The 26,825-nt window shown below is 46.4% G+C and overlaps 1 protein-coding gene and 1 pseudogene across 2 annotated transcripts in view; both read right to left on the reverse strand.

Annotated features, from left to right (window-relative positions):
• Positions 1-26,825, reverse strand: part of dhx57 (DEAH (Asp-Glu-Ala-Asp/His) box polypeptide 57) — a 167,545-nt gene that overhangs the window by 93,483 nt on the left and 47,237 nt on the right. For both annotated transcript variants that reach the window (XM_068044535.1, XM_068044536.1), the window contains exons 7-9: positions 23,773-23,894; positions 17,776-17,971; positions 16,494-16,618 (exon numbers count right to left, since the gene is read on the reverse strand). In XM_068044535.1, the coding sequence (XP_067900636.1) occupies positions 16,494-16,618; positions 17,776-17,971; positions 23,773-23,894 (443 nt within the window). The remainder of the gene's footprint in view (positions 1-16,493; positions 16,619-17,775; positions 17,972-23,772; positions 23,895-26,825) is intronic.
• On the reverse strand, positions 2,503-2,611 carry LOC137376843 (U2 spliceosomal RNA; annotated as a pseudogene).

Here is a 26,825-nt window from a genome sequence, read left to right on the forward strand (position 1 = left end):
TTTTCTGGAGTCGGGACATTTCCCTCTGTCTCTCTCTTGCCCTCTGAACACCTTTGTGGATGAAGAACCTCTTGATGTTCTCCTTAATCGCTTCCCACCAGTGAACTGGAGACTCAAAGAGGGGTTTCACGGTCCTCCAACCTTTGTAATCCCTTTTGAGTTCCTCAATGTTCTCTGGGGTCAGCAGTGTAGCATTGAGCTTCCACGTCCCTCTGGCAACCTGCTGGTCGTCCTGTAAGTGACAGTCGGCCAGTAAGAGGCAGTGGTCGGAGAAGAACACCAGCTTGACGTCGGTGGATCCGACCGTGACAGCACCGGACACAAACAGGAAGTCAATCCTGGAACGGGCAGACCCGTCCGATCTTGACCATGTGTATCTGCGCTGCGCTCCGTCTGCAGGTTTGCTGAAGACGTCGTGCAGTTTGGCATCTTTAACTGTTTCTATTAGGAATCTGGACGTAGCGTCCAGTTTGCTGTCGTCACTGCCGGATCGTCCAGCCGCATCGATGATGCAGTTGAAATCACCGCCTAGGATGACCGGCCGGGACGTCGCCAGCAGCAGTGGGAGCTGCTGGAAGACGGTCAGCTGCTCGCTGCGTTGTACCGGGGCGTACACATTGATCAACTGGAGCGGAGCGTTGTTGTACATCACGTCTGCTACAAGGACGCGACTGCCCACCACCTCCTTAACTTCGGAGATGGTGAAGTTACCTCCCCGCAGCAGAATACCCAGGCCGGAGGAACGGCAATCATTACCCCCCGACCAGATCGATGGCCCGTGGGACCACCATCGCGACCACTGGCTGTAGGTGCTGAGGTGTGGTATTCCACACTCCTGCAGAAACAGTAGGTCGGCTTTGACCTTGGCGAGGTAATCCAAGGTTGAAACACATCGCGTAGTGGATTTAATGCTACGCACATTGATGGAAGCAATCTTTGCACCCATTTTTTAAAAGTTACTTGTTGCTTCCCATACCATTTGTCCTTGTTAGTCCCAGTCCATCGGGATGTTCCTGCATACCCACCGTGTGAGCAAGCTGTTTCACAATAGTTGGGCTCAGAAACCCCTCCTGGTTTTTCATGCAGGGGTTCTTCCGCTGGGGTGACATCGGGGGGGTCTTGTAGGCAGCAAAGATTGGGTTATCCTCTGCTGCTTCCATCTGTTCCTCCTCGAAAACATCACTGCTCCCGACTTCCTGGAGCTGAGGTGCGCCAGATGCGTCTTTGCTCTCGGTGTCCCGGAGCTGAGATGCGTTGGCCACGTCATTACGTGTGGCGCTTTGGGGTTGGGGCACGCCGGGCCCATCACAGCTTCCAGTGCCCGGGGGCTGGGATGCTTTATCTTCCATCTCCTTGGAGTTCTGCCGCCTCTTTTGAAGGGGCTGTCGTTCCAGCATTCCCCTGTCCAGTGAAGAGGAGTTGTTGCAGTCTGATTCAGAAGATAGCCTCCTCTTGCCACTGGTTTGGGTGGTGGCCTGTTCCACTTTGGGATGTTTTTTCTTTGTGGTTTTCCTCTGGACCACTTGCCACTGACCTGTTAGTCCATCTGCTGCCTCCTCCTCCATTGATTCTGTCTGTGGAGGAGGGGTTTCCGGGCGCTGGGTAGGTGCTGGGTCGCTGGTTTCAGCTGCCTCCCCTTCCTTCTCCTTCTCAGGTTGAAGTTCCTCACTGCGGAGAAGGTTGCTGGTCTCCTTTCGAACACCGGACGCCTTCGTCGAACCTTCTCCCGGCCTTTCCTTGGACCTTGCCGCCTGAGCATAACTGAGGCAGCGTTTGGGGCAGGTCTTGTAGAGATGGCCTGCCGCACCGCACAAGTTGCAACGCTTAGTCTGCTTACAGTCCTTGGTCTGATGGCCTTCCTCCTTGCAGTTCTTGCAAACAACCGTGCTGCAGTTGGCCGCCACGTGACCAGATTTGCCACAGGTGCGGCAAACTCTGGGCTGCCCAGCGTTGACCAAGAAGCCTCGACTTCCCCCGATAGCGAAGCTGGAGGGAGTGTGGATGATGGCTCCACTGGGATCGACCTTCAAGGTCACTTTGACCTGCCGCTTGCTGGTCCAAATCTCAAAGGGGTCCTTGACATCAGTGCTGCTGCTGGCCACCTCAACGTACCTGGTCATAAAGGTGAGTACATCCACCACCAGAACATGGGGGTTGTAGAGGTGAATCGTCACCACCCGGTCCCGTTGTGACGGAAGCGTGAAGAGCGGCTCCGCTGTGAGGATCGACAGTGGCTCCCGGTCCCCTTTCTCCTTGAACGCCTTCAGGAACTTGATGCATCCCGCCACGTTCCGGAACGTCACGTCGAAGTATCCACTGCTGGGGAAATCCTGCAGGCAGAAGACGTCCGTCGCTTGAAATCCGCAGCAATCGAAGAGAATTTTCTTGAAGAAGAAGATGCGATCGACCGGTGCATCTCCTTCCTTGTCCTTCACGACCACCCGAACGGTGTTGCGCACTCCCTGGCCCGAAGCTCGAAGATTGGTTATAGCCATTTTACTCAAAGCTTCCCCAGGATCAAAAGGCAATGATCATGGTCTCTTCTCAACCAAGTAAGCACTGATAAGAACAGATACTACACTTGATCTTCGCCAAAAGGCCGAGAAGCGACCTGGGAGCAGCTACTTGTTGCAAAGTCTACATCAGGCCAGTGGGAGGCATTCAAAGAGGAAATAGTGAGAGTTCAGGGCCAACATGTTCCCACTAAGGTCAAGGGTAGGACCATCAAGGGATATAGAATACTGGATCAGGAAAAAAAAAGGAGGCTTATGGAAGATTCGGAGCGCTGAAAACAGCGGAGGCATTAGAAGAGTATAGAAAGTGTGGGGGGGTACTTAAAAAAGTAATTAGGAGAGCAAAGAGGGGACATGAGAAAACATTGGCGGTCAATATAAAGAAAAATCCTAAAGGCGTTTTATAAGTATATTAAGGGCAAGAGGATAACCAGGGAAGGAGCAGAGCCCATTAAGGACCAAAGTGGCAACGTGTGTGTGGAGCCGGAGGACATAGGTGAGGTTTTAAATGATTACTTTTTATCTGTTTTCACTGTGGAGAATGACGATGTAAGTGTAGAGATCAGGGAGGGGAATTGCGATATACTTGAACATATTAACATTGAAAGGAAGTATTAGATGCTTTAGCAGGCTTAAAAGTGGATAAATCCCCAGGCCCAGATGAGATGTATCCCAGGCTGTTATGTGAGGCAAGGGAGGTGAAAGCAGGGGCTCTGACACAAATTTTCAGAGCCTCTCTGGCCACAGGAGAGGAGTCAGAGGACTGGAGGACAGCGAATGTGGTACCATTATTCAAGAAGGGTAGCAGGGATAGAGCAGGTAATTACAGGCTGGTGAGTCTAACATCAGTGGTTGGGAAACGATTGGAAAACATTCTGACGGACAGGATTAATCTCCACTTGGAGAGGCAGAGAATAATCATGGATAGTCAGCATGGCTTTGTCAGGGGGAGATCGTGTCTAACTAACTTGATTGAATTTTTCTATGAGGTGACTAAATGTGTAGATGAGGGTAAGGCAGTTGATGTAGTCTACATGGACTTCAGTAAGGCTTTTGATAAGGTCCCGCATGGGAGACTGGTTCAGAAGGTAAGAGCCCATGGGATCCAGGGCAATTTGGCAAATTGGATCCAAAATTGGCTTGGTGGCAGGAAACAGAGGGTAACGGTCAAAGGTTGTTTTTGCGAGTGGAAGCCTGTGACCAGTGGTGTACCACAGGGATCGGTGCTGGGACCCTTGCTGTTTGCAGTGTACATTAATGATTTAGACATGAATATAGGAGGTATGATAAGTAAGTTCGCAGATGACACGAAAATTGGTGGTGTCGTAAACAGCGAGGAGGAAAGCCTTAGATTACAGGGCAATATAGATGGGCTGGTAAGATGGGTGCAGCTGTGGCAAATGGAATTTAATCCTGAGAAGTGTGAGGTGATGCATTTTGGGAGGACTAACAAGGCAAGGGAATATACAATGGATGGTAGGACCCTAGGAAGTACAGGGGGGCAAAGGGACCTTGGTGTACTTGTCCATAGATCACTGAAGGCAGCAGCACAGGTAGATAAGGTGGTTAGGAAGGCATATGGGATACTTGCCTTCATTAGCCGAGGCATAGAGCATAAGAGCAGGGAGGTTATGATGGAGCTGTATAAAATGCTGGTTAGGCCACAGCTGGAGTACTGTGTACAGTTCTGGGCACCACACTATAGGAAGGATGTGATTGCACTGGAGAGGGTGCAGAGGAGATTCACCAGGATGTTGCCTGGACTAGGGCATTTCAGCTATGAAGAGAGACTGAAAAGGCTAGGGTTGTTTTCCTTAGAACAGAGAAGGATGAGAGGGGACACGATTGAGGTATACAAAATTATGAGGGGCATTGATAGGTTAGATAGGAAGAGACTTTTTCCCTTAGCGGAGGGTTCAATAACCAGGGGGCATAGATTTAAGGTAAGGGGCAGGAGGTTTAGAGGGGATTTGAGGAAAAAAAATTTCACCCAGAGGGTGGTTGGAATATGGAACGCACAACCTGAAGTGGTGGTAGAGGCAGGAACCCTCACAACACTTAAGAAGTATTTAGATGAGCACTTGAAAAGCCATAACATACAAGGCTACCGGCCAAGTGCAGGAATATGGGATTAGAATAGTTAGGTGCTTGATGGCCGGCACAGACATGATGGGCGGCACAGACATGATGGGCCGAAGAGCCTGTTTCTGTGCTGTATAACTCTATGACTTTATGACTCTATGCTAAAAATTCATCGAGAAGTTGCTATTTCAATCATTTTACTATTACTTCAATAGAGAGACCATAGATAACAAGACATACCGATGAATTATGAATTTTACAAGTCAGTATGTGAGAATATCTTTTCATATTCCTCCTTCTCATATGTTCATAACTTGACATTCCTAACAGCATATGTAATAATTGACGTAGATATGCACCCATGGCGTTCTGTGCTATTTCTAACAAAGCACGTAACTGTAAAATTTACTAACATTAGAAACTGGAGCAGGCCATTCAGCCTGTGAGGTCTGCTCCACCATTCAATCAGATCAGGGGTTCTTAACCTTTTTGCTTCCGAGGCTGCTACCCCACCCCCAACCTTCACCATGTTATAAAAATTACACTGTGCCCCGTAACACAAGTATTATTTCTGTTGAAAAATTTACAATTATGTACATATATTATTACTGTTGTAATTATTCAATGTGAAACTTGTTGCTAGTGCTAAGCAACAATTCTGTCCAGACACTGAAGTGTCTTCGATGTCTCCAAATATTTTCTCGCTTGTCCAGCCACGGATTGTGCTTTCCGCAAACATGCTGGACCGCCAGTGCCAAGCAGGACCCCTCCCCTAGATCCGTCAACTCTATCTTTTTATGGAGAGGAAAACCTATCGGCCCAGAGATATGTTCGGCTTCAATTCACTGACACCCTGTTACCGTCGGATTCATCTCCCATTTCTGGGGGCGGGGGGGGGGGGGGGGGGGGGGGAGCTGTGGGGGGCATCTTCTTTTCACACAGATTTCCTTCACAAACTCCCTTCACAGCCGTCTGTTTATTCAATAGTCTTTTTTTTTTTAACTGAGACGCATGCTGCCGTATGATGTCATCCACTCGCAATGCAGACATTGAGAATGGCGGGAAGGAGACCACAGTCGGCTAAACTTTTGAAAAATCCCTTACGACCTTCTCGTGGACTCCCAGTTGAGAACCCCTGAATTAGATCATGGAAGATGTGCACCTCCACTCCATTTTCCTGCCGAAACTCCATATCCCTTGATACCCTTATCAAAAAAAAAATCAATCTCAATCTTGAAAGCTCCAATTGCCCCAGCATCCATAGTCTTTTGGGGGTGGATAGAAAAAAAAAAAGAGTTCCAAAATTATCCCATCCTATTGTGAAAAAATGCTTCCTGATTTCTCTTCTGAATTGTCTGACTTTAATTTTATTATGTCCCCTTGTTCTTGATTCCCCACTAGAGGAATTAGTTTCTTCCTATCTACCCGATTGATCCTTTTAACATCATAAGCACCTGACAGATCACCCCTCAGTCTGTTATACTCCGGGTTTATACAAACTGCCCTCATAAATTGACCCTCTAGGTCCTGATATCATTCTCGTGGATCTGCGCTCGACCTTCGAAGCCCAGTGCCTAAAAATGTAAGTAGTAGACTAGATGGGGCCTGACCAAGGCTCTGTAGTATAAGCTATCCAAGTATAAACATAAAGGCATATTAAATGCCTCCTGAACATTTAAAAAATGGATTGGAATGCATGTAGTTTAGTTGGTGGAAACACAACAGTAGAGCATGCTCTTTATCTCCACCCTCTGGAAATAATGAAAAAGAATAGCACTCAGAGGCTAAATATATTTCCAGACCAGTCTTATTTATTACTAAGGGTCTGGGACTGTTCTGTAACTACCAGCACTAGAATCCAAATCCTAGTCCTGGACATCATTCTACACCAGATTCCTCAACATTGATAATCTGCATTTATAATCACACGTTTAACATATTGTTCCAAAGCACTTCACAGAGGCAAAACTGGACACTAAGAAACTAGATCCGAAAAGTTATCAGAGGGGACTGACCGATAATCATAAAGTTACGTTTTGAGCGTGTTTTTGAAGGAGAGAGATTTGCAAGGTCGAGGGTGTTGGATGAAGGTTTTCGGTGAAGACACGAGGGAGAGGCAAGTGAAGGGCAAATGAAGCACACTGGCACATAGGGCTGTTGAAGGTTGCAGAGGTGGGGAGGCAAAGTCTTGTAGGGATTGTAGGCAAGGATTTTGAATTCAATGCACTGCAAGGCAAGAGGCCAGTAGAGAATGGTGAGGACAGGGGTGTTACAGAAGCAAGACTTAAATGCAGGATATATTGTGGTGGTGGAGTTTAGGGCAAATTATAGTTTTTTGGTGAGTAGAACTTGGGAAGCCAGCAAGGACAGCTTTGTATTAGCTGAGGTGGAGATCATGAAGTTGTGCAGCGATGCTACAGCCTGTGGGGGTGAAATTGGGGTAATGTTGTGGAGGTGAGAGTTGGTGGTCTTGGTGATTGCTAGGGTGTGGCTTTGAAGTTCAACCTGGAATCAAACAGAATACAGAGCTTGCACACCAAGTTCAGACTGAACAGCAACCAGGGAGTGGGATACAACCAAAAGCAAGAGTACGGAGTTTGTGTCAGGAACCAAATAGGATGGCTTTGATTTTGTCCATGTTAAGTTGGAGAAAGCTCTTGTTCATTAATGACCTTATGCTGGGCAAGCAAGTAGAGTGCTGGTACAGAGATGGAGCTGGGTGTCATTACTATACACACACCATGCAATTGGATGAGGTCAACAAGGTGCACCTCTTAAGTGACTGGGCGTAGGGGCAGAAGGCAGCGTTACTGGCTATGTTGGGACAGGTAGAAGTGCAACCAAGCGAGGTTAGTGCTACAGGAGTAGACAACATAGTAGAGGCCATAAAAGAGCATGGAATAGTCTGCAGTGACAAGAGACGGAAACAACTACATATCATAGGAGGGAAGGTGCACTAAGGTCACCAAGGTAACTTAAAAGATGTCTCTAAGTCAACTGATTTCAAAATCTCTTCATGGTTGATCAATGGAAGATTCTGTGGAAGCTGAGCACTACCCCACTGTAGGATCTAAAAGGGTTCAGCCCAATCGCCAAACATGAAATTACATTAACAGCTACCACGAACAAGCTCAAGTAAAACACTTGAAAATGCATGCTAATTTCTTTTCATTGCCTCCACAGGGTGGAGATAAAGAGCTTTATCATCAACCTATTTTACTGTTCATTTTTGACTAGGATCATTTCAGTTCCATTAGCGATTTTTAAAAAAATTAGGCAATTTTACCCCTTTATTCCACCACTCCCAACTGCATCATAGTACAGTTAGTTCCAAAACAGTGTTCCCAGTTCATCTTGCTGTTATTCATTCTGGATTTGGTTTCTTGTGGGTAAGAGGGCAGGGAGATGGCTAAGGATGTGCCCGTCCTTCCTTCTGCACCCAACATCCTAGCTAAGATTAGGAGTTTGCTATTCTCCTCAGAAACTCATCCATGAATGTCAGGAGAGCTAGAGGTAGAATAACCAAGGCTTTCTATTATACACAGGTCATTATTGCAAGATACCTGATCAAAGACCCAATGGCCTTGTACAATATCAGCAACCTTCAGCTGTGTCTCAATTACACTTCCCAACTTACAGATATTAAAAGAGGCATTACAAAGCAATTCAGGTAAAACCTCCTTCTTGATGGGCAGTGAAGTAGTATGAAGCATATGCTGCATTTATCTTGTGGTTGTGGTTGTTGGAGGTCAATCATCTGAGCTCCAGGACATCACTGCAGGAGTTCCTCAGGGTAGTGTCCTAGGCCAACCATCTTCAGCTGCTTCATCAGTGACCTTCCTTCAATCATAAGGTCAGAAGTGGGGATGTTCGCTGATGATTGCACAATGTTCAGCGCCATTCGTGACTCCTCAGATACTGAAGCAGTCCGTGCAGAAATGCAGCAAGACCTGGACAATATCCAGGCTTGGGCTGAGAAGTGGCAAGTAACATTCGCACCACACAAGTGCCAGGCAATGACCATCTCCAACAAGAGAGAATCTAACCATCGCCCCTTGACATTCAACAGCATTACCATCACTGAATCCCCCACTATCAACATCCTAGGGGCTACCATTGACCAGAAATTGAACTGGAGTAGCCATATAAACACCGTGGCTACAAGAGCAGGACAGAGGCTAGGAATCCTGAGGCGAGTAACTCACCTCCTGACTCCCCAAAGCCTGTCCACCATCTACAAGGCACAAGTCAAGGGTGTGATGGAATACTCTCCACTTGCCTGGATGGATGCAGCTCCAACAACACTCAAGAAGCTCGATACCACCCAGGACAAAGCAGCCCGCTTGATTGGCACCCCATCTACACACATTCACTCCCTCCACCACTGACGCACAGTGGCAGCAGTGTGCACCATCTACAAGATGCACTGTAGCAATGCACGAAGGCTCCTTAGACAGCACCTTCCAAACCTCTACCAACAAGGACAAGGGCAGCAAATACATGGGAACACCACCACCTGCAAGTTCCCCTCCAAGTCACGCACCATCCTGATTTGGAACTATATCGCCGTTCCTTCACTGTCGCTGGGTCAAAATCCTGGAACTCCCTTCCTAACAGCACTGTGGGTATACCTACCCCAAATGGACTGCAGCGGTTCAAGGCAGCAGCTCACCACCACCTTCTCAAGGGCAATTAGGGATGGGCAATAAATGCTGGCCTGGCCAGTGACGCCCACATCCCATGAACGAATTTTAAAAAAAAATCTGTCTGAACTATCCCAAATAGTGAACCTCATCAATTATGAGACCTTGCCCCTGAAGCATTATTACTGTCTTGCACACAGAAACTTTCAAAGATTAAAATCTAATTATTTCCTCAGCATATAGCTAAATCACTTTTGTTTCCCCAAAAATATACATTATTCATAAAAATCTGTAAAAAAATACATAACAGAACAGTTCAAGTTGATATTCCAAAAAGTGCAAAAGAAATCCGTTTTCTTCAACACAGATGTGAGTTGCCTCACAACCCTTCCATTCCATTTTGTATGCCATGTACATTTTACAGAAAACCCACATTTGGCGTATACAGCCCGAGGGGTTTCCCATGGATCCAGCCTCTCACTATGGCAGTAGGACCTTACACAGTGGTCATTCCCCATTGAGCCTTTGCAGCAGATGCCCCAAGCCTTAGTGCGTACCTCAGCACGTAGACCTGGACCTTGGAATGTGCCAGTCTGCAACACTCGGTCGTGGACAACTTTGCACTGGAAGACCAGCAACTTTCGGGCAGACCAAAGTGCGTCTTTCACCAGCAGCATTTGATGTCTATCTCAGTGTGCGTCCCTGGGAACAGCCCGTAGAGCACAGACTCCTGTGTCACAGAGCCGCTTGGGATGAGACTCGACAAAAACCACTGCATCTCTTTCCACACCTGCTTAGCAAAGACACATTCCAGAAGGAGGTGGGCAACAGTCTCTTCCCCACCACAGCCACCTCAAGTGCAGCATGCGGAGGGGGTGAGACTCTGGGCGTGCAGGAAAGATCTGACGGGGAGGGCCCTTCTCACCACCAGCCAAGGTACGTCTTGGTTCTTGTTTGAAAATTCTGGTGATGAGGCATTCTGCCAAATGACTTTAGCAGTCTGCTCAGGGAACCATCTGACAGGATCCACCATCTCCTTATCCCGTAGGGCCTGGAGGACATTCCAGGCAGAACACTGCCTGATGGATTGTTGGTCAAAGGTGATTTTCCGCAGAAACTTTTCCAAGAAGGATAAATGGTACGGCATGATCCAACTGGATGGAGCGTTCCGTGGCAATGCGACCAGACCCATCCTTCGCAACACCGGGGACAGATAGAACCTCAGCACATAGTGACACTTGGTGTTTGCATACTGGGGCTCTACGCACAACTAGATGCAGCCACACACAAAGGCGGTCATCAGGATGAAGGGGATGTTGGGTACATTTTTCCCACCCTTATCCAGAGGTTTGAACATCGTCTCCCTCCGGACCAGGTCCATTTTGCATCTCCAGATTAAGTGGAAAATGGCTCAGGTGACCACCATGGCACAGCAGTGGGGTATGGGCCAGACCTGCGCCACATACAGCAACAACGTGAGTGCCTCACACCTGATGACCAGGTTCTTACCCACAATGGAGAGAGAACGCTGCCACCACATGCTCAGTTTATGGTGTACCCTGGCTACTCGCTCCTTCCAGGTTTTGGCGCACGCTCCGGCTGCTCGAACCATGGCCCAGCACCTTCAGGTAGTCTGACCTGACGGTGAAGGGAACAAAGGATCGGTCGGCCAAGTTCCCAAAGAGCATGGCCTCACTCTTGCCGTGGTTAACTTTGGCTCCCGAGGTCAGTTTGAACTGGTCGCAGATGCGGATCCAAGCAGAAAGACGGCGACGTCGTCCATGTACAGGGAGGCTTTGACCCGAGTGCCTCCGCTGCCTGGGATTGTCACCCCTCTTATGCTCGCATCATTCCTAATGGACTCAGCAAAAGCTTTGATACAGCAAACAAACAAGACAGGGGAGAGAGGACAGCCCTGTCTGACTCCAGATTTGATCAGGAAACGTTCTGATTCCCACTTACTGATTGATACTATGCTACTGATGTTTGTGTAGAGCAGTTTGATCCAATTGCAGATTCTCTCCCCAAACCCCATTCTGGAGAGCAAGTCCATCATGTATGTGTGTGATATCCTGTCAAAGGCCTTCTCCTGGTCCAAGCTGATAAGGCAGGTGTCCACCCTCCTGTCCCATACAAAGAAGAACAGTACAGCACAGGAACAGGCCATTCGGCGCTCCAAGCCTGCCGAAACTAACACCTTCTGCACTTCCGGGGCCCATATCCCCCTATTCCCTTCCTATTCATATATTTGTCAAGATGTCTCTTAAATGTCGCTATCGTATCTGCTTCCACCAGCTCCCTGGCAGCAAGTTCCAGGCACTCACCACCCTCTGTGTAAAAAACTTGCCTCGCACATCCCTTCTAAACTTTGCCCCTCGCACCTTAAACCTATGTCCCCTAGTAACTGACTCTTCCACCCTGGGAAAAAGCTTCTGACTATCCACTCTGTCCATGCCGCTCATAACTTTGTAAACCTGTATCATGTCACCCCTCCACCTCCGTCGTTCCAGTGAAAACAATCCGAGTTTTTCCAACCTCTCCTCATAGCTAATGCCCTCCAGGCCAGGCAACATCCTGGTAAACCTCCTCTGTACCCTCTCCAAGGCCTCCACGTCCTTCTGGTAGTGTGGCGACTAGAATTGCACGCATACAGAGGCGATCGTATCCCTGAATAGCGCAAGACTATAAGAGATCTTCCTGCCGGGTACAGTACAAGTCTGGTCAGGGTGAATCACCAACTCCAGAGCAGACTTGACTTGATTAGCGATGACTTTGGACAGAATCTTGTAGTCAACATTAAGCAGTGAGATGGGCCATCAATTTTAGATTTCCGCCCTCGTCCCCTTCCGCTTGTAGATGAGGGTGATGATGCCTTTCCTCATGGATTCCAGCATGCTGCCGGCCAGAAGCATCTCCCGTATACTTCCAGCAGGTCTGGGCCTATCCACTCCCACAGAGCCAAATACAACTCAACCGGTAAGCCATCGCTTCCGGGAGTTTTACTCGTCTTGAAGGACCTGACAGCCTTTGTCAGCTCATCCAGAGTTAGCGGCTTGTCCAGTCTCTCCCGCATGCTGTCATCTAAGACCTCCTTGATAGATGACAGGAAGGACTGGGAGGTCGTGCTGTTCGTGGGCTTCACATCGTACAGCCCAGCATAAAAGGATTTGCTAATCCTTAATAAGTCAAACTGCAAAGACATTACGGAGCCATCCTCTTCACTGATCACAGAGCTCTCTCTGTGTACCTTTTGGAAGAAGAAACGCGAGCACATCTCATCCTGCTCAACGGAGCGGACTCTGGACCGGAACATGATCTTGGAGGCCTCCATGGAAAAGAGCGAGACCTGCTGACTCTTCACCTCTTGGAGATCCTCCTTGACCTCGACCCCCATCGACTGCAGCCAGAGCAGATTTTGCATTCTTTTCTGGAGTCGGGACATTTCCCTCTGTCTCTCTCTCACCCTCTGAATGCCTTTGAAGATAAAGAACCTCTTGATGTTCTGCTTGATCGCCTCCCACCAGTGCACCAGAGACTCAAAGAGGGGTTTCACGGTTCTCCAACCTTAGTAATCCCTTTTGAGTTCCTCAACGCTTTCTGGGGTTAGCAGTGTAGCATTGAGTGTCCATGTCCCCCTGCCAACCCGCTGGTCATCCTGCAAGTGACAGTCGACAGTAAGAGGCAGTGGTCAGAGAAAAACACCAGCTTGACGTCAGTGGATCTGACCATGAAAGCATGGGACACAAACAGGAAGTCAATCCTGGAATGGGCAGACCCATCTGGTCTTGACCAGGTGTATCTATGCTGCGCTCCGTCTGCAGGGTTGCTGAAGACGTCGTACAGCCTGGAATCTTTTACGGTTTCCATTCGGAATCTGGACATAGTGTCCAGTTTGCTGTCGTCCCTGCCGGACCATCCAGTTGCGTTAATGATGCAGTTGAAGTCACCGCCAAAAATGACCGGCCTGAATGTTGCCAGCAGCAGTGGGAGCTGCTGGAAAACAGTCAGCTGCTCGCTGCATTGAGCCAGGGCGTACACGTTGATCAACTGCAGCCGAGCATTGTTGTACATTACATCTGCTACGAGGAGATGACCGCCCACCATCTCCTTAACTTCGGAGATGATGAGGTTGCCTCCCCGCAGCAGAATAACCAGGCCGGAGGAATGGGAATCATTTCCGCCTGACCAGACTGATGGCCTGTGCGACCACCATCGCGACCATTGCCTGTAGGTGCTGAGGTGCGGTATTCCACACTCCTGCAGAAATAGCAGGTCGGCTTTGACCTTGGTGAGGTAGTCCAAGGTCGAAACACATCACGTACTGGATTTAACGCTACACACGTTAATCGAAGGAATCTTTATACCCATTTTCAGGTTGGGTGTTGCTCCCCACACCAGTTGTCCTTGCTAGTCCCAGTCCTTGGGTATGTTCCTGCATACCCATAGTGTAGACAAGCTGTTTCACATTAATTGGGCTCAGAGACCCCGCCTGGTCACTCATGGGGGGGTTTGTTCTGCTGGGGTGACATTGGTGGGGGGTCTTGTAGGCAGCAAGGCTTGGGCTATCCTCTGCTGGTGGTGTCTTTCCCCTCTGTTCTTCCTCGAAGACATCACTGCTCCTGACTTCCCAGAGCTGGAATGCACCAGACGCTTCATTGCTCTTGGTATCCCAGAGCTGGGGTGCACTGGGCATCTCACTGGGTTTGGCGCCTTGGATTTGGGGTTTCCAGTGCCCGGAGCTGGGGGGATTTATCTTCCAGCTCCTTTGAGTTCTGCCGCTTCACATTCCGGCACTTCCGCGTCCAATGAGGAGCTGCTGCCGTAGTCTGTCTCAGCCAGTAGACTCCTCGTCACTAGTTTGGGTGGTGGCCTGTTCCTTTTTTGGAGGTTTCTTCTTTGTGGTTTTCCTTGGTACCACTTGCCACTGACCAGTTTGCCCATTTGCTGCCTCCTCCTCCATTGATTCTGTCTGTAGAGGGGGGGGGGGGGTTTCCGGGCACAGGGTAGGTGTTGGGTTGCAGCTGCCTCCCCTTTCTTCTCCTTCTCGGGTAGGCTTTCCTCGTTGCGGAGACGGTTGCTTGTCACCCTCCCAGCACCAGACGCATTCACTGCTCCTTCTCCCGGCCTTTCCTTGGACCAGAAGAGGCGCAATAGATGGCTATGGACTGGAGATGGGCTAGGAGCATGGGGATATTGGAATGGTAACCATGTAACCCAAGATACAATGACAATCATATGGTTACACTGAACTAAGGAACTGTCTGGAAACCTTGGTAGTGGATGGACGGTTGAGAAACTAAATAAAATGATATTAGCTGCTTTGGTCTATAAATGGTTCTCAGTTGGTGGCATCAGACTGTTAAATTCAATAAGCAGTTTACTGCAAGAGGCCTAATGGTGAGCCCCTTAGGTATAGACCCCTGTAAGTAAATAGCTTAAATTAAACTACTGGACATCATGCAACAAAGTTCATGTACTAGAATTGCTGTTAGTATTCTCTAAAAACCCAAAGCTAATACTTCATGACTACTTTACTATTTCAGGATGCACTGTGAACAGGGGACAATGAAAGGCTTGGTGTCTGACAGATGATCCATCTCTCACTTAGACACAGAATTACATAGAATTTACATAGAAACATAGAAAATAGGAGCAGGAGTAGGCCATTTGGCCCTTCGAGCTTGCTCCATCATTCATTATGATCATGGCTGATCATCCAACTCAGTAACCTGTTCCCGCTTTCCCCCCATATCCTTTGATCCCATTAAACCCAAGAGCTATATCTAACTCCTTCTTGAAAACATACAATGTTTTGGTCTCAACTGCATTCTGAGGTAACGAATTCCACAGGATCACCACTCTCTGGGTGAAGAGATTTCTCCTCATCTCAATCCTGAAAGGTTTACCCCGTATCCTTAGACTATGACCCCTGGTTCTGGACTCCCCCACCATCGGGAACATCCTTCCTGCATCTACCTTGTCAAGTCCTGTTAGAATTTTATAGGTTTCTATGAGATCCTCCCTCACTCTTCTGAACTCCAGCGAATATAATCCTAACTGACTTAATCACTCCTCATCTGTCAGTCCCACCATCCCAGGAATCAATCTGGTAAACCTTCGCTGCACTCCCTCTATAGAAAGAACATCCTTGCTCAGATAAGGAGACCAAAACTGCACACAATAGTCCAGGTGTGGCCTCACCAAGGCCCTGTATAATTGCAGCAAGACATCCCTGCTCCTGTACTCGAATCCTCTCGCTATAAAGGCCAACATACCATTTGCCTTTTTTACCGCCTGTTGGACCTGCATGCTTACCTTCAGCGACTGGTGTACGAGAATACCCAGGTCTCTCTGCATATTCCCCTCTCTCAGTTTATAGCCGTTCAGATAATAATCTGCCTTCCTGTTTATGCTACCAAAGTGGATAACCTCAAATTTATCCACATTATACTGCATCTGCCATGCATTTGCCCACTCATTTAACTTGTGCAAATCACCCTGAAGCCTCTCTGCATCCTCCTCACAACTCACCCTCCCACCCAGTTTTGTGTCATCTGCAAAGTTGGAGATATTACATTTAGTTCCCTCATCTAAGTCATTAATATATATTGTGAATAGCTGGGTCCCACTCTTTTTCATCTAACCATATCAATACATCCATCCCTCTATTCCTTTCTCTCTCATGTGCTGATCTTGAGTCCCCTTAAATGCATCTATGCTATTCGCTTCAACCACTCCATTTGGTAGCAAGTTCCACATTCTCATCATTCTGGGTAAAGAAATTTCTCCTAAATTCCCTATTGGATTTATTGGTTATTATTTTACATACAAAGCCCCGAGTTTTGGCTCCCCCCACAAGTGAAAACATCTTTCCTGCTTCTAAGCCTCTGAGCTCTGTTTCCATCTATTGCAACTATTCTCCTCTCTCCTTATTCTACCACCACCACTACGGCCAATGCTGCTCTGCACTTTTCTCTTTTGTTCTCCCTAAACTCCAAACATGTTCTCCAAAACACATCTTCCCCTCCCTACAATCCCCACTGCCTTGAAATCAAGATTCACTGCAGCCTCCTGCTTTACTACTTCAAAATTGGAACGCCTTACTTTCCCTCAGTCTATCCCTCTTTCCACAAGTACTATTGTTTTAAAATCCAAACTGTCCACCATTCTTGAATTCTCTTCTACTTTGGTGGCTTCTTGCACTAATACTGTATTAAAATTCAGTGAGCTGGTGCAAAATGAAAAAGAGAATTACCTTTCCTCTGTTCTTTCGTGAACTTCATCTACAATAACATGCGACACACCTAGGAGATCTGGATCTGCCTCCAGCCGTCTGAGTAACACTCCTGTAGTGCAGTAAAGCAACCTGGTAGAGGCGGACTGAAAATATAATTACAATAAATGAGTTTCTAAGATACACAATGCTTATTTGGGATCAAAGAGTAGAAAATCCCTTTTCACACACATATATAGATGCTTAAAAACACAAATTCAAAGGCATGAGCAAACAACTACAAGAAATTAACTGGAATTTATTGCTGAAAATCATCTCCATTGAAGAAAAATAGAACACTTCTACAATATTATGATTATACAGAATGCACCCAAGCAAAGTAAATGTAAATTCAACAAGCAATCTCCAAAATGGATGAAAATGCCAATAATATCGGGAATGAGGATAAAAACAGGCAAAAACAGAGAAAACGCAAGCAGAGGTACAATCATATACTAAATGAGATTGAAAGGGATTGTAGGAGTATAAAGAGAACTCTCGAGATGAAAAAGTAAGGACATTAAGCATGATATCAAAAGGCTCCTCTGTAATCACAACAGGAAAAGACTGCCTTTCATGACCTCATGAGGTTCCAAAGCACTTTACATCAAGGCAGAAATTTTTTTTTTTTTAAACTTGCTGCAATTTTTGCTGCAAAAAAAAAAATGCTTGTACAAAGAAATTACTAGGAGGCCTAGGGGAGAGGTATCTTGTAATCTAATACTTTGTACAGCATATGGAATTTATTTTTATTTGTTTTGAAATTTTGGTTGCGCCTGTTAAACTCTCTCAGTCTTATTTCAAGAGAAAGACGGGAATCTGTTAATTGCATATCAATTGTGTTTCATTATATCCTGGTGGAGGGTGTTAATTAATCTTACTTGAGCATATATTAGGAGACAATTACTGAAACTGTTTGGGGGTTAAGTTAGGAGTTACATGTTTATAATCCTTTTATTCTGTACAATAAATGTGAAACTAAGTAAAGGTTGGCTCTAGTTTTATCCTTCAACAACTGGCTTTCTGGATTAAAACAGCCGGGAGGACAGTGCCTCCTGTTTGTCAGCGAGCAGCAGCACCAGTCTAGAAAAGATCACAATGCACAAAGCTACAGATCCACAGAACACGAGTGACTCAGCAGTTAAAGTGCATACTGTACATTAAGAGCTAACTGATATTCTTCATCCTACCTTGCAACAAAAAAAATCTAAAAACACACAGCATGGCACTGAAAATATTGCTTATTTGGTAAACATATACCAACCTTCACACTTTCAAGTCTAATCTGGTATCCTACACTTCCTCCTAGTCTCTCAATCCGCTCTTTGGCTACACGCTCAGCGACAGAAATAGCAGAAATCCTTCGAGGCTGAGTACATACAATGTTTGCCACTGTCCCTGGATAACCATTGAGAGTGTCATCCAGGATAAACTGAGGAATCTGAGTCGTCTTTCCACACCTAAGAGATTTTGAAAAAAAAGACTTCTTTTCATATGTCAAACTTTCTAAGGCTATGCACTAAATGCAAATAAATCCCTTCCTCTTTTTACGTGAACAACTGAATAAGGGTTTCAGAAACTAAGAGCCATTAATCCATTGCTTGTTGGAATAGCTCAGATTAAAATCTAACAGTCTAAATTTTTGTGCATTTGTGGGAAATTAGAGCTCTGCCAAAAAGCAAAGTTTTTCGATTTCTGAATAATTCATTGAAATATTAAATAACTAATATTTCAATACTCAGGTTCAGCTCCAAATACTCCCCATTGCTGCAATAAAAAGCAGTAAGCACTGGGGAAGGAATTAGTAGTAGAGGCTGAATCCTGAAACAAAATAAATACAGGATGTTGATGTTTTGTTATAAATATTGATGATGACACCATTATCTAATCTGTTCTGAAGTACTCGTTTGAAGCTGAGTTGGGCCACAGCAACATGCAGTGAATAGTTTCCCTGACATCAGTTACAAACGAACAAGGCATACTTACTAAAAATGACCAGTATCTGTCATTAAGGTTTCTAAAAATCAATTTATTTGTATATGGGTGTCACTAGCAAAACCAGCATTTATTGTCTGTCCCTGAGCAGGTGGTGGTGAGCCACCTTTTTTATCGCTTTAGTCCATCTGGTGAAGGTACTCCCACAGTGCTATTAGGTAAGGGGTTCCAGGATTTTGACCCAGCAAAGATAAAGGGGAGGCGGTAGCATAGTGGTATTGTAACTGGACTAGTAACCCAGAGACCCAGGATAGTACTCTGGGGACATTGGTTCGAATCCCACCACAGCAGAAAGTGGAATTTGAATTCAATTAATAAAAAATATCAAATTAAAAAACTAGTCTAATGTTGTAAAAACCCATCTGGTTCACTAATGTCCTTTAGGAAAGGAAATCTGCTGTCCTTACCTGGTCTGGCCTACATGTAACTCCAGACCCACAGCAATGTGGTTGACTCTTACATGCCCTCTGAAATGGCCTAGCAAACCACTCAGTGGTATCAAACCACTACGAAGTCAATAAAAAGGAATGAAACCAGACGGACCACTCGGCATCGACCTAGGCATCAGAAACGACTAAGGCAAACCCAGCCCTGCCGACCCTGCAAAGTCTTCATTCCTAACATCTGGTAGCTTGTGCCAAAGTTGGGCGAGCTGTCCCACAGACTAGTCAAGCCTGACATAGTCATACTCACGGAATCATACCGCACAGACAATGTCCCAGACACTGGCATCGCTATCCCAGAGGTGGCGGCACAGTGGTATATAGTAGGGAGGGAGTTGCCCTGGGAGTCCTCAACATTGACTCCAAACCCCTTGATGTCTCATGGCATCAGGTCAAACATGGACAAGGAAACCTCCTACTGATTACTACCTACCGCCCTCCCTCAGCTCATGAGTCAGTACTTCTCCATGTTGAACACCACTTGGAGGAAGTACTGAGGGTGGCAAGGGCACAGAATGTACTCTGGGTGGGGGACTTCAATGTCCATCACCAAGAGTGGCGCGGTGGACCACTACTGACCAAGCTGGCCGAATCCTAAAGGACATCGCTGCTAGAATAGCTCTGTGGCAGGTGGTGAGGGAACCAAAAGGGAAAAACATACTTGACCCCGTCTTCACCAATCTCCCTGCCGCAGATGCATCTGTCCATGACTGTATTGGTAGGAGCGACCACCGCACAGTACTTGTGGAGACGAAGTCCTGCCTTCACATTGAGGATACTGTCCATCGTGTTGTGTGGCACTATCACCGTGCTAAATGGGATAGATTTCGAACAGATCTAGCAATGCAAAACAAGCCAGGAGACCAACCTTGGTTCAATGAAGAATGTAGGAGGGCATGCCAGCAGCAGCACCAGGCATACCTCAAAATGAGGTGTCAACCTGGTGAAGCTACAACACAGGACTATTTGCATGTCAAACTGCATAAGCAGCATGCCAAAGACAGAGCTAAGCGATCCCATAACCAACGGATCAGATCTAAGTTCTGCAGTGCTGCCACATCCAGCCGTGAATGGTGGTGGACAATTAAACAACTTACTGGAGAAGGTGACTCCACAAACATCCCCATCTTCAATGATGGGGGAGCCCAGCATATCAGTGCTTAAGATAAGGCAGAAGCATTTGCAACAATCTTCAGCCAGAAGTGCTGAGTTGATGATCCATCTTGCCTCCTCCTGACGTCCCCAGCATCACAGATGCCAGACTTCAGCCACTTCGATTCACTCCACGTGATATCAAGAAACGACTGAAGACACTGCATACCGAAAAAGCTATGGGCCCTGACAATATTCCGGCAATAGTACTGAAGACCTGTGCTCCAGAACTTGCCACGCCCCTAGCCAAGCTGCTCCAGTACAGCTACAACACTGGCATCTAGCCGGCAATGTGGCAAATTGCCCAGGTATTCCCTGTATACAAAAAGCAGGACAAGTCCAACCTGGCCAATTACCGCCCCATCAGTCTACTCTCAATCATCAGTAAAGTGATGGAAGGTGTCAATAACCTGTCCAGTGACAGTTTGGGTTCTGCCAGGGTCACTCAGCTCCTGAATTGGCCTTGGTTCAAACATGGATAAAAAGCTGAACTCCAGAGGTGAGGTGAGAGTGACAGCCCTTGACATCAAAGCAGCATTTGACCGAGTATGGCATCAAGGAGCCCCAGCAAAACTGGAGTCAATGGGAATCAGGGGGAAAACTCTCCACTGGTTGGAATCGTACCTAGCGCAAAGGAAGATGGTTGTGGTTGTTGGAGGTCAATCATCTCAGCCCCAGGACGTTACTGCAGGAGTTCTTCAGGGTAGTGTCCTTGGCTAAACCATCTTCAGCTACTTCATCAATGACCTTCCTTCAATCATAAGGTCAGAAGTGGGGACGTTCGCTGATGATTGCACAATGCTCAGCACCATTTGTGACTCCTCAGATACTGAAGCAGTCCGTGTAAAAATGCAGCAGGTCCTGTACAATATCTAGGCTTGAGCTGAGAAGTGGCAAGTAACATTCGCACCATACAAGTGCCAGGCAATGACCATCTCCAACAAGAGAGAATCTAACCATCTCCCCTTGACATTCAATGGCATTACCATTGCTGAATCCCCCACTATCAACACCCTGGGGGTTACCATTGACCTGAAACTGAACTGGAGTAGCCATATAAATACCATGGCTACAAGAGGAGGTCACAGGCTAGGAATCCTGCAGCGAGTAACTCACCTATTGACTCCCCAAAGCCAGTCCACCATCTACAAGGCACGTCAGGAGAGTGATGGAATACTCTCCACTTGCCTGGATGGGTGCAGCTCCAACAACACTCAAGAAGCTCGATACCATCCAGGACAAAGCAGCCCGCTTGATTGGCACCCCATCCACAAACATTCACTCCCTCCACCACCGACACACAGTGGTTGCAGTGTGTACCATCTACAAGAAGCACTGCAGCAATGCACCAAGGCTCCTTAGACAGCACCTTCCAAACTCGCGACCTTTACCAACTAGAAGGACAAGTGCAGCAAATGCATGGGAACACCACCTGCAAGTTCCCCTCCAAGTCACGCACCATCGCAACTTGGAACTATATCACCGTTCCTTCACTGTCGCTGAGCCAAAATCCTGGAAATCCCTTCCGAACAGCATTGTGGGTGTACCTACCTCACATGGACTACAGTGGTTCAAGAAGGCAGTTCACCACCACCTTCTCAAGGGCAATTAGGGATGGGCAATAAATGCTGGCCTAGCCAGCGACGCCCATATCTCATGAATGAATAATAAAAAAAAGGAACGACAATATATGCCAAAGTCAAGATGGTGTGCAATTTGGATGGGATCTTGGAGGCAATGGTGTTCCCATGCGCTTGTTGCCCTTGTCCTTCTAAGTGGTAGAGATCGTGAGTTTGGGAGAGGCAGTCTAAGATGCCTTGCATTGTACACACTGCAGCCACGGTGCGCCGATGGTGGATGGAGTGGATGTTGAAGGTGGTGGATGGGTTAATGATGAAGCAGACTACTTTGTGCTGCATGGTACTGAGCTTTTTGAGAATTAGAGTTGAGTAAGATGATTTTACAGTTTTACACCATGTGAATTTGCCCTAAAAAGAGCAGTTGTTTCCTCGAAAAAATGCTTCGAAGAACTGGCAGGCCTTAACATGTCGGGCAACGTACTTTTCCCGTTGTCTGGAAGAGGAACAGGAATGGGTGGAAACAGTGGATTTACATGTGGTAGAAAATGGGAATGTGGGCAGGATCTTACTGCTGATAGGCCATTACATATTCTTGAACTTGCTGCTATTGGTCGGCTAACTGTGTTCAGTGATAGGTCAGTACATGCTATTGTTCTTGTTGCTGTCAGCTATTGTGTCCCATGGTAAGTCAACACATACTATTACTCTTGTTAGGATATGTTGGCTGTGTTTCTTGAGTAGGGGTAGCCAAATATCACTGATGAGCAGACTGTCTTAAGGGACAGTGCAGTGTTGATAGATCTCCATAGCCTCCCTGACACGTCCTGTATGCCAGTGTGCAATGAATGAGATGAGGTTGGAATTGGACCATTCGATGCAATGGTTATTGAGTTGAGCATGTTTGATGATAGCTAACTTGCCTCATTCACTGTGTTAGGAGAAGGCCTGGTGTTCCTGGAGTCTAGGGCGCAGGCTACGGCTTGTTTCTCCAAAGTAGACGAGTCTGCAGTCATTATGGTATGATGTAAATTCCTGGTTTGTTGTGAGATGGTTTCTTGTTTTTGTGGGTACGAAGGATGGAGTGGAGTTTCTTGGATGACTTATGATGGACTTCCATGTCCGCTAACTTGAGTTTACATTGTAGTCTGTGCGAGGTGGAGCTGATGTATGGGAGGCTGATTCTCGGTTGAGCTAGTTGTTACAGTGCGAGTAACAGCTGGACATGTGTTGATCTTGTGGGAGAAAATCCATTTAGTTGAAGTGTAAACTTGATATGGAGCAGATCTTGTTGTAGATGTCTCTTATCGATAATGGAGCAGGCCTCTTCTGATGAGGGTGTTAGAAACTGATTGAAGATTGGAGAGATGATGAAAAGAACAATAATTCAGGCATCTATCAGTATGAGTGGGCTTGCGGTAGACTTGATATGCTGGTATGCCATCACCATCTGTTCTGCAGCTAACATACCCTGACAAGAACAATAGCATGTACCGAACTATTACAGGACACAATTAGTCGACCAGCAACAGCAAGAACAAGAACATGCAATGACCCATTAGCAGTAAGATCCTGTCCACATTTGCATTCTCCACCACATATAAACCCACTGTTTCCACCCGTTCAAGTTATTCCTCCAGACGACGGGCAGAATACGTTGCCCAAAATGTTGAAATCTGCCAGTTCTTCTAAGAATTCTTTTTTCAAGGAAACAACTGCTCTTTTCAGAGGAAATTTACATGGTGTAAAACTGCAAAATCATCTTACTCAATGTTACCGCTTTCACCATAAAAACCTTCAAACAACTTCTTGAGAGTTGTTGCAGCTGCACCCATCCATGCAAGTCAAACATGTTCCATCATATTATTGATTATTGAAGGTATATTCAAGTTTCTCAAGTCAATTTAACTTTTTTTGCAGTCAAATTATAGAGCTCTAGTTTTTAATCTGCTATAACTAATGGATGGAATTACTATTCCTACGATTTCCATACTTGAATATTCAGAATATGCTGAGCAATTGCACAAATGTTCAAGTGATTAAGCGTGTCAGCATCAGAAGTATCAACTCCAATACCCACGTCCTTAAACTTACCCGGTCATGCCACTCACTACCAGCACCTGGGCCTCGTTCAGCAAATCCAAGATTGCGTTTCTTTCACGAAATGCTGGAAGCTTCTTCCTCTCTTTCAACATTGACTGATAGCGTCTGGAAGACTGAAATAACAATAACTTTTGAGAATCGAGAAATGACTTGTGACACAAAGAGAAAAAGCATCTGCCTTCGGCAACATTAAGCTAAAAATGATGCACAGAAATACATACAAGTTACAAGAAGGAAACAGGCCACTCACCCAACTAGTCCATGTCAGCATTTGCCCTCCAAGCGAATAAATAGTTCTAGTTACATTTACCTGCCCTGTTCTCATATCCCTCTAACCCCTGTTCCTTTATCAAACTGTACAATCGAATCCTGAATGTTGACATAGTGATTGAGGCAGAAGTTAACCCTGGAAGCGAATTCCACAGCCTCAAAACTCTGTATGATGTTTTTCCAGCCCTCCATTCTAAATCTCTTCCATTTAATCTTGCATTGATGGCTCATTGCCCTTGATCCATGAACTACCGGAAACAATCTGCTTCTATCTACCCTGAACCATCCTTTCATAATTTTCAACATGATCAAATTACCCCATAACCTGTGCTGTTATTTAGCCGTATCTATCCAGTCGTGGCCAGAGAATTGCCTGCAATGGCTTCTTTTTTCACTCCTGCATCACATCTCTGGAGTCATCCAAGGATCTATCCTTGGTCCCTTTTCATTTTGCATCTGCATGCTGCCCCTTGGTAACATCATCTGAAAACACATTCCACATGCACACTCAAGACACCCAGCTCTACCTCACCACCTCCTCTCTTGACCCCGCCAGTATCTCTGATTTGTCATGCTGCTTGTCTGACATCCAGTATTGGATAAGCAGCTATTTCTTCCAATTGAATATTGGGAAGACAAAGCCATTGCATTTGGTGCCTGCAAAAAAAATCTCCATTCGCTAACCTTTTTTAAATTCTTTCATGGGATGTGGGTGTCACTGGCAAGGCCAGCATTTGTTACCCATCCCTAATAGTCCTTAAGGTGGTGGTGGAGAGTTGCCATCTTAAACTGCTGCAGACCATCTGGTTTGATACACTCACAGTGCGGTTAGAGAGGGAGTTCCAGGATTTTGGTCCAGCGCACTTAAGGAACGGTGACATAATTCCAAGTCAGGATGGTGTGTGACTTGGAGGAGAACTTGTAGGTGGTGGTGTTCCTATGTATCTGCTGTCCTTGAACTTCTAGATGGTCGAGGTCGTGGGTTTGGAAGGTGCTGTCGAAGGAGGTGTGGTGAGATGCTGCACTGCATCTTGTATATGGTACACACTGCTGCCACTGTGCATCAGTGGTGCAGGAAATGAATGTTGAAGGTGGTGGATAGGGGTACCAATCAAGCGAGCTGCTTTGTCTTGGATGGTGTCGAGCTTCTTGAGTGTTGTTGGAGCCACACACATCCAGGCAAGTGGAGAGTATTTCATCACACTCCTGACTTGTGCCCTGTAGATGGTGGACAGGCTTTGGGGAGTCAGGAGGCAGGTTACTCGGCACAGAATTCCCAGTCTCTGAACTGCTCTTGTAGCCACAGTATTTATGTGGCTGCTCCAGTTCAGTTTCTGGTGAATGGTAACTCCCAGGATGTTGATGGTAGGGGATTCAGCAAAGGAAATGTCGTTGAATGTCAAGGGGAGATGGTTAGATTGTCTCTTATTAGAGATTGTCATTGTCTGGCACTTGTGCAGCATGAATATTATTTGCCACTTATCAGCCCAAGCCCGAATGTTGTCCAGGTCTTGCTGTATATGGACACGGACTGCTTCAGTATCTGAGGAGTTGTGAATGGTACTGAACATCATAGAATCATCAGCGAATATCCCCACTTCTGACCTTCTAATGGAGCGAAGATCATTGATGAAACAGCTGAAGATGGTTGGGCCTAGGATACTACCTGAGGAACTCCTACAACAATGTCCTGGTGCTGGGATGATTGGCCTTCAACCACCACAACCATATTCCACCAAATCCATCCCTCTCCCTGGCCACGGTCCTTGGCTGAACCAGACCTTTTGCAACCTTGGTGCTATCTGATCCTGGGCTGAGTTTCCAAATTCCATATCATTTCCATTACCACTTCTTATCCACATTCTTAATATTGCCCTTCTACACCCCAGCTCAGCTTATAGAATCTTTGCTCATAGCATCTTACAGAAAAGTAAATCATTCAGCCAGTCATGCCTGTGCCAGCTCTCTTGAAAGAGCTATCTAATTCAGACTTTTCCCCAGCTTTTTCCCTAGAGCCCTGCAAATTAGTCCTCTTCAAGTACATGTCCAATTGCTTCCTAGAAGGATCCTATGGAATCTGATTCTACCAACCTTTCAGGTAGTGCCTTCCAGATCTTAATAACCCTCTGTGTGAAGAAATTTCTTTTCATTTCCCCACTAGTTCTTTTGGCAAATTATTTTCAATCTATGACCTCTGGTTACTGACCCACTTGCCAGAGGAAATAGTTTCTTCCTACTTGCTCTATCAAAAGCCCTCATAATTTTGAATGCCTCTATTAGATCTTCAAGGGTAGCAAGGTCACTTGAGATCACAAGGGGAGGACATCCTGCCCTTTTGCAAGTTGCCCCAGGCCAAGGTAAGGGTCCCATGTACAGGGTTACAAGCTAAGGCCAACGGTGGAATCAGCGAATTTTCGGTGGCGATAGCAGAAGAGCTAGAACCTTGAGGGACAATGCTGCTTACAGGTGGAGGATCCTTCGGGAAGAGGACTCGTGGTCCCTTTAAGCACATGGGAAAAGCAACTGGAAACCACCTCATGTATTCTTTTCCCTAGTTATATAGCTCATGGCTGACACAAGTCAAAGGAATAAGACTAACGACCTAAACAGGACCTCCCAGGTCGTCAACATGTATAATCCTTACAGAAAATTGGTGAGAATGGGAACTTAGAATGTGTGGACAATGAAGAAAAAGTGGAAGTTAGAAAATGTCAAGAGGGAAATGGGAAGATACAGCCCGAATATTCTCTGTATGACAGAAGTAAGATGGAGAG

This window comes from Heterodontus francisci, chromosome 13 (assembly GCF_036365525.1).
Source record: "Heterodontus francisci isolate sHetFra1 chromosome 13, sHetFra1.hap1, whole genome shotgun sequence".
Classification (NCBI taxonomy): Eukaryota; Metazoa; Chordata; class Chondrichthyes; order Heterodontiformes; family Heterodontidae; genus Heterodontus; species Heterodontus francisci.